The sequence below is a fragment of the Lottia gigantea genome (assembly GCF_000327385.1).
Source record: "Lottia gigantea unplaced genomic scaffold LOTGIsca_29, whole genome shotgun sequence".
NCBI lineage: Eukaryota > Metazoa > Mollusca > Gastropoda > Lottiidae > Lottia > Lottia gigantea.
The window spans coordinates 2,311,171-2,324,283 of NW_008708943.1; the positions used below are offsets into that span (position 1 = coordinate 2,311,171).

Genomic DNA, 13,113 nt, shown 5'->3' on the forward strand with positions numbered 1-13,113 from the left:
AAACCCTTACTTAGTTCACATCTTGACCTTATAGTGGGCCTAATAGCAATAAATATATAAAAAAAATCGACTTTGGTTTGGTTTTATATTTTATTCATTAAATAAATATCACAGGCTGTGACCATAAACATCCTTTTAGTCTTGCTCAATAGATCAGTAATTTCAAAGCTTTCAGAAAAGGAAAAATACATTTAAATTTATATGGCATTGATAACTACACCAAAGTTTTCCTTGTAAAAAGTCAATTAAATAGTTAACATTAGTGTTAATAGTCTAATCTTGGATAAAAATGGCTGTGAGCCGAGTCCATAGATTCATAGTTTATGTTTTTGATTATGGAACAAAATAACAAGCAAGATAAAACAATGCTGGATCGCAAAATATCTTTGGAATAAGAGAAAAATCATCATCCATTTATGAATGTTCATAGCAAACATGACAATGACCCAGCTCCACAAAACAGGTCTATTCTGGTTAATTCATAATAAAACAAAGTTTTTGAATGAACATAATTATCATTCAAATATCATTCAACTGAATTTTGCAGATATTCTAAGTTTTGTCATTTGGTTAACTTGAGACTCTGCTAACTAAACCATCATGTTGCAACACTTGTAGAGTACTAGCACTTTTTTAAATAACATGTTTGTATAAGAGAAGATCTTTCAACTAAATATTAACTGTGGTCACCATTTAACTACCACTGTGTCACCATTTTCTATAGAATAGAATGACAATTGCCGCAATTCATTATCCATTTCTATATTAGGTCCATCCATCTGTAATTGAAATAAAAGTCAAATAATTAAACAATGGAAAGTTTTATTTTGGCTCACTAATTGGCATTTAACAGTAGTATTTCTATATCGCTCTACAATTGATGTATTGAGTACTATTTTAACAGTAGTATTTCTATATCGCTCTACAATTGATGTATTGAGAACTATTTTAACAGTGGTATTTCTGTATCGCTCTACAATTGATGAATTGAGCACTATTTTAACAGTGGTATTTCTATATTGCTCTACAATTGATGAATTGAGCACTATTTTAACAGTGGTATTTCTATATCGCTCTACAATTGATGTATTGAGTACTATTTTAACAGTGGTATTTCTATATTGCTCTCCAATTGATGTATTGAGTACTATTTTAACAGTAGTATTTCTATATTGCTCTACAATTGATGTATTGAGTACTATTTTAACAGTGGTATTTCTATATTGCTCTACAATTGATGAATTGAGCACTATTTTAACAGTGGTATTTCTATATCGCTCTACAATTGATGTATTGAGTACTATTTTAACAGTGGTATTTCTATATTGCTCTACAATTGATGTATTGAGTACTATTTTAACAGTAGTATTTCTATATCGCTCTACAATTGATGTATTGAGTACTATTTTAACAGTGGTATTTCTATATCACTCCACAATTGATGTATTGAGTACTATTTTAACAGTGGTATTTCTATATCGCTCTACAATTGATGTATTGAGCACTATTTTAACAGTAGTATTTCTATATCACTCTACAATTGATGTATTGAGCACTATTTTAACAGTGGTATTTCTATATCACTCTACAATTGATGTATTGAGCACTATTTTAACAGTAGAATTTCTATATCATTCTACAATTGATGTATTGAGTACTATTTTAACAGTGGTATTTCTATATTGCTCTACAATTGATGTATTGAGTACTATTTTAACAGTGGTATTTCTATATCACTCTACAATTGATGTATTGAGTACTATTTTAACAGTGAGTATTTTTTATCATTGTTAATATTTTAATATATGGCTCTGTAATAATGCGTTTAGCACATTCAAACAGTGAAAAAACCTCGTTAATATCGTTAAAACAATACTAATAAATTCTTATCTACTGAAAGGGATAAGAATTAGGTCACTAAGCTAGTTGTTGAAAAGGTTTCACCTAAGCAACTGTCTGCATCAGATTGACATAATGTTGTACACTAAAGTTAAACAGCTAACTTAATTTAAAAATACAGTCTCACCTTTTGACTTTTATATGATAATTGTAATGTAGATGGATCAGCTTTAAATAATCTCTGAACTAGACCTCGTACTTTAGCTACTGTCATTGTTTCTATAAATAGATATTATCATTACAGGGATAAACTCATACATTTTTTAGTTAATATGGCTTGGTTTCAATTTCCTCACATTTTAAAGAATTAGAATTATATGTCCAGTCCCTGCGCATGTTCTATAAATTCCTCTCTCAAGTCCCCAGGCTGATAGAATGATAAATTTCATTGTTTAAGACACAGATAAAGATATAAAGTAATACGTACGTGGTAATTTTTTCTCTATTATTCCTTTACTGGGATTCTGAGGACATTCTAATTTAACACCTAATATAAAGTTAAGGAATCTAAAATCAAAAGCTCGTAAATTCAGAAGGTGCTAGTACAAACATGGTTCTTTCTCTAACCCAGTTCCATTATCAATACCAGGAAACTCTTCAAAGAAATCCAAATAACAAATTCATTCAAATCATTACAAAGTCTTCCAATTGAGGGATCTGTTATGCTTTATTAAATTGATACCACCCCTTCCAACCTCTCCCCTATCTTTCCAGATAAAGGATACAGACTAGGTTATCTTTTAATTTTGTAGACTTTTGAACTAATTCACTATCTTCTGGGGCTCCCCATTCTGTAAAAATAAAAAAAATATTGATTTGCACTTACATATAAACCTTAGCAACATTTAAAAGCTACCTTCAGAGGGAAAAAAATTTAATTAGTCTTTGAGCAGTTGATGAAAAAGAAATTTTCCAAAACATAAAATGTTACAATCAACCTACTTTCAAGTATAAATTGATATCGAGGATGTTGTTTTATAAATTCATCACTTGGTTTATTTTTCTCTGAATCTTGACTTCCTCCAGAATCTCTCCATTGTTGACCATATCTCTTTAAATAATCTATCTCTGCTCCTTTCCTTTCTTCTGCTAAAATCTATAAAATATATCATATATGTAACTGAACTACTGGCGTAAATAATCGGCCCAAAATATCTCAGATTTTTTATGCTGGCAATCAGATAAGATAGCCTTCAACATGAGCACACAAATGAGTTGAAAATTCCTTGTCATCAGGGCTTGCTTACTTTACAGATATACAAAGCTAAACATACCTCTGTTCTGTTCAATAAAGTTAAAGTTGGTATTTTAGCTATCTGTAACTGTCGTACTGTTTCCATGGTTTCACTCTCAGTAATAGGATTAAATAAAAACATTAATTCTTTTAAATTTTTTAATTTACCCAACTCATTAATGGATGACCACTGAAAAATATAAAAAAGAAATTCTTTAGTCATATACTTCAGAAGATCTTTCTGCCCTTCTGTCATGTCTAGCTTCAATTGGAATAGGCAGTGACAAGAAAATCATATTGTTGCAAAATTCAAGAAAAATGCCTTCAGGTGTCAGTCTGGTCCAACCTCCAATTAAAAATTATCCCTATTGAAACATAATTTTTCACTTTCTTAACTATTACTAAGCAAAAAGATCCTGTTATAAGTAGACCAATGCTGGAGTTTTCAATATAATTATTAAATGTGGAATACTTCAATGATATAGAGTAAAGGTTGTCTATTATAGATTATTTTTTGGGAATAATAAGAAATAGTAGAAAAATCAGTAAATGAACTTCTTAAGAATAGCAATATCTATGTTGAATAGGGGAATTTAGATTCTTATAATTTATAATTTCTAAAACACTGCAACTTACATCTGATATTTTATTTCTATGAAGATAAAGAGTGTGTAGTGATGAAAATAAAGTTGTAGTCTCCCCTGGCAAACAATCAGGAAATATAACTGATTCTATATCATTCTCATTTAAACCAAGAGTACCCAACCTGAAAATATAACAAATAAATAAATTTATTCATGACAATAATCCACTTCCAGTATGCTACATACAGTATACATTAAAGGTTCCTCCACAGTTCAAAATGAAAAAATACTGCATGGTACAACATGCGTTAGCAAAATTCAATATATTTTCTAAAAGATCTGAGGAAAGATTCCAATATTCCATACAATATGGGGATAGATTTATTGCACATGTTCAACCAGGTATTGCCAGTTCAAATCAAATACTTACTTGGGTAATTGTCCTAAATGCAGTATTTCAGACCAGTGTTTCAAGTGGTTATTTTCTAAAGCTAAAAAAGTTAAATTTTGAAGAAACTGGGAAGAATCCACAAGAGAAGATAATTCATTATAACTAAAACTTAAACTGTCTAAACTTGGTAACATCTTACTACATTTTAAAATCTGAAAATGGAAAAAAAAAGTACATATTGTATTCAAATTACAAATTTCAAATGTAAATTGAAGAATACGACAAAAATGATCACGTAAGCAGTTTGGCTTCCAGCATATAGAAGGTTGCTGATCGCCAAAATCAATTATATAGTGCTAGGCATGTATAAGCGAGTGGCGAAAGCTGTTGTTAAAACTTGGCTGATATGAACTGAATATTGGAAATTGGATGTCATTTGTAAGCCATATAATACTATTATACCAATGAGGAATATAGCTTAACATATAGTGCATTTTTAGCTTTAGTTTAATATTCTCTACTGTTCATACATATTTCATCTTTTTTTTTTTAAATGTATCATAAAAGATTTCAAATAATTTTAAAACTTACATCTTTCCAAGTGTAGTACGTTTTATTAAAAGTTAAAGATTTGATGTGTGTAAAATGTGGACAAAGATCATCTACATTTTCTGGTACAGTCAACATATTCTTACTAAAAAAAAAAGACAAGAATTTTACCTTCTGGCTTCTGAACACTAGAACATAATAGGAAAATGGGTCAATTTCAGATGATTTTTCAAACATTCAAGAGTAGGATAAGAACTTATTTCAAGCAACTCTCAGCTCACTTGAAGTGTCAACATGAAAACAATATTTACCTTAGAATTAAATCTGTTAAATTTGGCAGTTGTCTGGTAATATCTCCTACATGTTTCCATGACGATACAAGATTCTGACCCAGATTCAACATTTCTATTCTGGGGGTCAAGGTCGCAATATCATCCTGTCCTGCTCCATATACAAACATTGATTTAACATCCACTTCTTTTAAATCTTCCAGTTTACTGTGGAGGAAAAAGTCACATTAAAAAGAGTTTACCTGTTAGCATAACGATATAAAGATATGTTTCTATAGCATTATGCAAAGCATAGGACAAAACAGTGCAACAATTCGACGTTTTTGACGTCACATACCACATAATAACGGTTAAGACTAATTTTCACCCTTTTAAATAAAGGTTTTATTGTTATTATTATTAACTATATAGCACTTTTTTAACAGGGAAAATATTTCATTTTTATAATGAAAGAGATAACTCAAATAAGCAGATATTACCTTTGTTTCATGTTCAGTTTCTTAGCTCCCACCATTTCTACTACTGTTGTCTTATTATTCTTATTGAGTACATAGAGTTCATTAGTCACTACACCTGCATCATCTTCTGTCTTCAGACCATATCTATCTTTAACAGCTGTCATAAACTTTATACCAAAATCAACTTTCTGTGATCGGATAAATGAACCAGACGTCTCATGCCTTAAAAATGACAATCGAATTACTTTAATCCAGTACATACGTTCACCTACAGTGTCATGTAGCCTGGTGGCGTATACTAATTGATAACTAGTTGCCAATCACAGTGCAAAAACTGAATCTGTATCAATATAATGCCTAATTTTACATCATTTAAATTTACGTTCCCACTAATCATCATTAAATGTGGCCCGACTGTTTTATGCCTCAGTTCAGTGTTTTGAGTCATTTCAGTAATAAAGTTACAGTTTAAGTTGATATAAACATAAAAATTATCTTATTTGATGCTCCTTGTCTGGGATAAAACTTGTTAAATGAAAGGCAAAGTGAGTAATAAAACTTACTTGGTAGTAAAATATTGTTTGTCATTGTGTTTTCCATCATGTTTTCCTCTGTCTGGTTCATCCCATTCTACCCCTAACCATTCCCCTAGTTAACACAAAAGCAATTCTATTTTTCAAAATTTTAGATATTCAGAAAAATTGGTCAATAAAGAGAAGAGGATTACCCAATTGCTTTGGGTTTACAAAATAATATAAGTAGTACTTGCAAAAGTTTCTTTGGCAAACAAAATTGAAAATCAAATGATATCATGCCACATGATTGACAATGGAATAAAAAGACTTAAGGGTAAATTGGCCTTTAGATACCTTTAGTTGGTGGGACTTCACCGATATATTTAATAGTAGCATAATGGTCTTCACTAACTATTCTGTCTCCAACAACCACTAAACTACCATCATCTCTTCGAATTTCTACAATAAAAATAATTATTCCTTGAAAAATCTGGAGGTAGAATTATTTAGTTAAGAAGACTTCTATTAATTTATGATTCAATTGTAGACCAAAGGTGAATTTATCCAACAGATCATTTTATTCATTCATTCATTATCTGTACGGTAATCTTAAAGAGTTTTCATTCTTTGTACTACTGAGCAAAGGATACATATGAAACAAAGAGACAGATACATTGAAAAAGTATATATTCAGCTTATATAATATAAAATATTTTTAAAAATATAAAATAGTATTATTAACAACACTACAAAATTAACCAAATTACTGAACTGCAGTACTAATCTGCAAATAATGAGAAATATATTCTAAAGATACAGATGTAAAGACTAATATGTAATGATAAAAAAGATATTAATAGATAGATATTAATAAATAGTGAATGCCTGTAAAAAATAACATGAAAAATAACAGTACAGCTATTGTTCACATTTAAATCTAACCTATGGTCTATGATTATTATAATTGCTAGCTTTTATTTGGTAGGAAATAGGACCAAAGATGGCAATGATTGTGTTTATTTCAGAGAAATCCTAAATTTATCATTTGACTAATTGAAATTGAGTTAAACTGAAACTCAAAGCTAAAGAGTAGGCATTAGAGGGTGAGGTCTGTAGTCAATGAGGCATATTACTAATAGAAGAAAAGAAGTGCAATTCCATGTTTTAATAAAAGTATACCATTCATCTTATTTCTGTAATCCCTGTACATTTCCAGTAAAGTTAAACCATATAATATTAGGGCTTTATTTTTTTTTTACTTGACAACACCATCAAAACAATCAACGACAATAATGTGTCAAACTTTTTAAGAAAAAAAATTATTTGCAACCTGAAAAAGAAAAATTCGCTAAAATATAAATTTCTCAGATTCAACTTTCAATGTGAATTTCTATTAGCTTGTAAACCCTCTATAAAACGTAAAAAACAGATAAAATATTAAAATTTCAAACATTATCAACCTGAGGACGCCATTTTGGAATGAGTCATCTAAATTTTAAGAATGTAACTTATGAATTCAATATTTAAAAATGTCTGCATATTTAGAAGATAATGAAAACATTATGACTTTGTATCTTAGTTTAATAAAAAATAAGTACAGTTGACATTTTTTCATATTACTTTAGGAATAAAGTATTTGTGTTCATGTTTTGATAATGTTCCGTGTCTTAATAAATCGAAAAACCGGTTATGTTTTTCCTTGTATCCAGCAGACATAAACTTCCGGTGCGATATGGATTAGTCAGATGAAAACAACACTTGTTGAAAAGAACGACATAAATCAATTAAAAGATAATCAGCAACTAAATCAACATGGTTGATTAGAAGATATAATTTAACGCATAATCTCCTAATTGAAGTCTGTCAATATGACTGGCGAATGCAAAAGAATGTCTCTTGTTTTTGGTACCTTTGTCATTTTCTTGTCATTCTGCATACATAGATTCTCTGAGAAGAGAACTGAAAATTTTGAATGGCAGGAACTGACAAATTGGATCAAGGACAATTCAGTTCAGGAATACAGACACCTTCTTCATAAATTAGGTAATAACAAATTATACATAAAGGCCTATAACCAGCTTGATAATTGAACAATTTCTTTCTCAAAATCATGAGATCCCCTTGCTGTATCAGAAACCACACAACAGTGGGCCTATGCAATGAAGCAAATAGGCATTAGCCAATTATTTGTCCAAGACTCAGAGTAATACATAAAGATCATTTTTCTGACTCACACAAATACATAAAGACATTCAATTTGAAATTTATTCTATTAGATATTAAAAGTGTAGAAGATTTAGCAGTTGTTGAAATAGAAACCTTGGATATAAACATTGACAAGAGATTTAAATCAGCTCTTCAGAAAGCTCGCGGTGAAATGGAACTACAATATTTATTGGATTTGTATAAAGTTTCTTCGAAATATATCATAAAGTAAGTCAAATAATCCAGGAATATATTCAATAAATTTTGGCTGTGCACACTTTATTTTTTCTTAGTTGAAAGTTTAATGTCACAACATTACAATGGATGATTTAAAAGCATGAATTTATCTTCTTTAATATTTGATTAATTAATTATTCAATTAATAAGTTGAGAGATTTTTATCTAATCTGTTTTAATTTATTTTAGAATAAGAATACAAGAAAATGTAAATAATATCAAGCAATTGTGTTCAAAACTTTCAAATGATGATTTTGATAAAAATTTGAAATCCAAGCTTCATGACCTGTGTACAGATGTCAGAAAAGGTAAAATTGGATCTGTTGAACCTGCCAAATTAAAGACATGGTTCAGTGATCAAAAGAAGTATACATTCTTTCAGTTAGGTAAGTTTGTAATTTATTTTTCCAAACAAAACAACACTTAGGACACAGACTGAAAAAAGAAAGAAATAAGACTATTTCAACCGAAGAATACAGCCCACTACATATTTCACATATTTTATCCAAAATCTATTAGACATTTAAATTTAAGATATTCCAATGAAACATTTTTAAGCTCAGAATAATTGTCACTTAAAGCTTTTTCCGCCGGATGGTGCAGAAATGTTCAAACATTTTTTCTAAAATTTAGAATATTTGGCTAAAATCACTAATATTTCCATAATTCAATTGTTTTTTGAATTTTGAAAAATAACTGGAACATAAAAATTGAATCATATATTCATTGAGATATTTGCCCTTACATCTTAATACATTGTGAATTTAATCTTTATTACTGGTACTCAAATTGATAATTGATATAAAAAGTCTATGTTCTCTTCTGGTGACCATGACCAGTGCTTTTAAAACCCAATACATACTTTCACATTATTTGCTCATATGATTTTATAATTGTGACCTCTATCTCTAATGTGCTCATTTATCTTTGATAATAATTTGAAAGGAACAAACAACCATATTTTTCAAGGCTGACGACCAAGATCCTTTAAGATTGAGAGAGTGGGTGAGGGGAGAGACGAAATATGTTATATCTATGACTATATGATGTCCAAGTTATGTTTTGTTTGTAATGTGTCAAATTCATGGAATAAACAAATAAGAAATGGTCAGTTTAATAAATAGCCTATACACCTGACATGTATAGCAGGTTTCTATGTTGAATTTTCTCAAGGAGCATGTAAACATATTAATTAACCAATTTATAAACAGTAAACAAATTCCACATTTCGGTATAAATTTCACTGGATTTTGAAGGAGACTTCAGTTTGTGTTTTGGCTCTTGCAAGGAAATTGTTTTTCTAAGGTAAGTTGCTATCTGAACTTATTCAGTTATTTTAGATTTTTTCGCACATTAAGGCTCAGTTATTAAAAATATTCTCAATATTGTCTATGTTCTGAAGTTTTACTTGCATGGTTTTAGTTTCTTCTTTAATGCTTTATGATTTTTGAATAATTTACTTTACTGGAGCTCGTCTCATGCTGATGACAAACAATTCTCATACAGACATATAAGAAATGGTGGTTAGCTTATAAAATTAGACTAGAAATATGAGCAATGAAAGAAAAGGTCAGTTGTTTTCCTAGACACAGTACAAATGTGGGACTGATTCATGAAAGCAAAGGAAGTGATATTTTTCATTTCTTTAGCAAGATTTCAGACTAATTTGCTGTGCATTAACAGTTCAAATATATCTATTCCAGTTCAGCTTGTTTCAACTATCATCAAAATGTTCAGTGTCAGATGTATTGTTGTTCTTCTGGTTTTAATTGTGGCTGTTACTATCTCTGAGGCCTGTAAGTTAAATGATTTATCAAAATTTCAATCATCTTAATCTCTAACTGCAGTTTAAAATGACAGGATATCAAATTGCTGTATTGGTTTTGCTTTTGTTCTAACAATGAAATTACAGTTAAATTACAGTTCAATTCAATTAAATCGTTTGCACTTCCTGACTCAAATTGAGATGGATTTTGTGATCACATTTTGATTTCCTTTGGTTAATACACTAGCTGAATCAATCAGATTTCTAGGAAGGATCCAGCTGTAAAGTTATATAGTTCTGATGTTTCCAACAAGCCCTTTAGATTTCAAATAATTTTGGCAGCATTTAATGACATTTAATTTAAGGTAAACCTGTTAAAAAACTTGATAACTTTATTTTCCAATTATTATACTCAAGGGCTTGAGTTATTTGCATCAATTTTTATTTTGACTCTACTTTCAGTTTATCCTGACTGGTATTTCCAATATCTGATAAACCAATATTACCTACAACTGGCTAGTCAGGGCAATATGGCAGGGGGACAGGCTGGACAGGGGGGCCAAGCTGGACAACCAGGTCAGATGCCAGGCCAACAAATTTCACCTTTAAATCCCTTTCTCGGACCCATTTATGATCCTTTAGATTTGTACAAAAAATAAAATATTATTTCTGAATTTCAAATAATCATACAGTATATCTTTCATTTTTATGAATTTCATAACCTGTTATTTTGTTGTTCTGTATTTGTATTTTCTATTTAAAAAATCATTAATTTTATAATCTATAATCATGTTTTTATGTTATATTATCATCGTTGATATGTTTTGTACTTATTGATACTTTTTTCAATAAAATGAATATTTGATATTTCTGATCTTTGATTATCCTGACCAACCATGATCTTAAACATTACCCTTATCAACCACTTGATAAGAGTTAAGTTCAATGTTTCTGATTCCAAATGAAAATTTTACTGTCACCAGAAAAAGGAAATCAAGTAAATGGAAAGTCTGTCTAGTATAGTAAGGAACAGAATTTGTAGGCTCAATGAAATTCAAATTAGAATGGAAGTCACATACATGGAAACCACATGATTAAGATGTGTATGATAATGAAAATCACATAAACAAAAGTCACATGATAATGAAAATCACATAATTTAAAGTCACATGATAATAAAAATCACATAATTAAAAGTCACATGATAATGGAAGTCACAATTGAAATTCACATGATAATGGAAATCATATAATTCGAATTAATGTGATAATGGAAGTCACATTATTGGAAGTTTATCTAGTACATTTATGTAGGGTATATGTAAATCCTATGAGATATAACAAATATATGGCTATTAATTTCTGTTATTAATCAGGCATATTGGAATATTTAACACTTCCCAAGAGTTCCTCTCTCCTTTCTCTGTATATCATATTGCCAATCTATTCCAATTTTCATGTATGAATTTTAAATGAATTCCTGTCTACATTCCAATCCCTTTTATCATCTTGAATTGTAGTTTGTGAGTGTATAAATATTAAATATAAGAATCAAAAATACATGGATATAGATTGATATACAATTTATATCCCTGTCTTTGTGAAAGAACCAAATTTTAAATATGAATATATTTTCGTTTTTTGCTTCAAATCTATAAGAATCAAATGTCAAAAGTTTTCTTATAGCAAGTTGAAATATTTAATCAAATTATTCTTTGGGTTAGAAGATAGTGTCATAATGACACATGTTGAAAATATTCAGATCAGTAGGTGCACAAATTAAGATTTTGAACAACATATAGAAGCCAGGAGCACATATAACAAAACACAAGACAATATTATTACTAATTAAAGAAGTGTGTTATATTCCATAATATTGTCTTTTGTTATGTTATAGGTGCACAAATTAGATTTTAATTATTGTGCTAATTGACTGGTAGTAATTGTTATTTTGTTCACTTAGTCTAAAAAAAACTTGAAGGGAAATTGATTGACTGACCACGTCTATATATGATATTGGTCTATAAAATATAGTCTCTACTAGTCTATATTGTTGCACTAAAAAGTGCACTAATCTTGATAGCTGCACCACCAAGCTGGCAATTTCTACAGACCATTGTGTCAAGGGATTCAAATTGTGGAATGATGAAAAATGATAAAATGAAGTAATTTTTGAATTTAAATGTTCTGTTAGACAGATAGTATGATGTGCTTGGTTAAAATCCCCCTAAAGGTACCTTAAAGGCACCCTAAAGGCAAGAAAAATTCTTGATATTCTGTGTTTATCTGTAGTCAGCCCATAGTTCACTCTTAAACTTTTTACCACAATATTTCTTTAATGATCTTTGTACACAAATTGTTCTTCAGACTTTAACTTAACAGTTACAGATTTGCTCCATAGTACTACAATAACATGCATGAATTTGACTTGTTATTGTTATTTCATAGACACTGTGTAAATTCAATAGACTATTGAGCACTTATTGAAGTAATGAATTAAGATAATATTTGTTATTCAGTTGACATGTCATTTTTATTGTGTGTCTACACTGTACAACCTTATAATGGCAAGTACAAAATAATAGATTGTATGAAGAAAAATTCACTTGATTGTTGTCATGAACTTTCGAAATATTTGTTATTCAATTTTAAGTTTCAACTCTCTACAAGTTTATATTACAATGGCAGGTATATAACATGATGGTACATGTAGCATATTATATATATGTACATATACTTTAGATACCATTGTATGCAATAAGTGCATTATTGATTTGAAAAATAAATCTATTGCATTTATTGAATAAAAACATAGTACCATTTGTGTACGGTGTGAGAACCACATTGAAACGTTGAAAGTAATAAAATTCTAGAAGTATCAATCCATCAGTCAGTTAGGTGCATTATACCAAAGTGTCATGTTTCTGTCCATGTCACTTTCGATCCATGTTGGTAATCATGGATACAATGAGACCAAAAACAAAACA

At 29.5% G+C, this 13,113-nt stretch overlaps 2 protein-coding genes across 2 annotated transcripts; one reads left to right on the forward strand and one right to left on the reverse strand.

The window, feature by feature from the left end:
* Window positions 1-74: 74 nt before the first annotated feature.
* LOTGIDRAFT_189635 (hypothetical protein) lies at window positions 75-7,404 on the reverse strand. The gene is made up of 14 exons (XM_009056903.1): window positions 7,381-7,404; window positions 6,275-6,379; window positions 5,969-6,053; window positions 5,427-5,627; window positions 4,969-5,154; window positions 4,700-4,802; window positions 4,148-4,320; window positions 3,770-3,899; window positions 3,174-3,323; window positions 2,842-2,995; window positions 2,625-2,690; window positions 2,327-2,386; window positions 2,027-2,118; window positions 75-779 (listed from the first exon to the last, which is right to left on the reverse strand). The coding sequence occupies exons 1-14, from the start codon at window positions 7,391-7,393 to the stop codon at window positions 687-689; spliced, it is 1,611 nt and encodes a 536-aa protein (XP_009055151.1). The 5' UTR covers window positions 7,394-7,404; the 3' UTR covers window positions 75-686.
* A 384-nt stretch (window positions 7,405-7,788) lies between these two features.
* LOTGIDRAFT_232545 (hypothetical protein) lies at window positions 7,789-10,993 on the forward strand (the record flags this gene model as incomplete). The annotated part of the gene is made up of 5 exons (XM_009056904.1): window positions 7,789-7,963; window positions 8,197-8,353; window positions 8,552-8,748; window positions 10,066-10,158; window positions 10,590-10,993. 5 exons carry the CDS (start codon window positions 7,789-7,791, stop codon window positions 10,784-10,786), a joined length of 819 nt encoding a protein of 272 aa, XP_009055152.1. The 3' UTR covers window positions 10,787-10,993.
* Window positions 10,994-13,113: the final 2,120 nt, after the last annotated feature.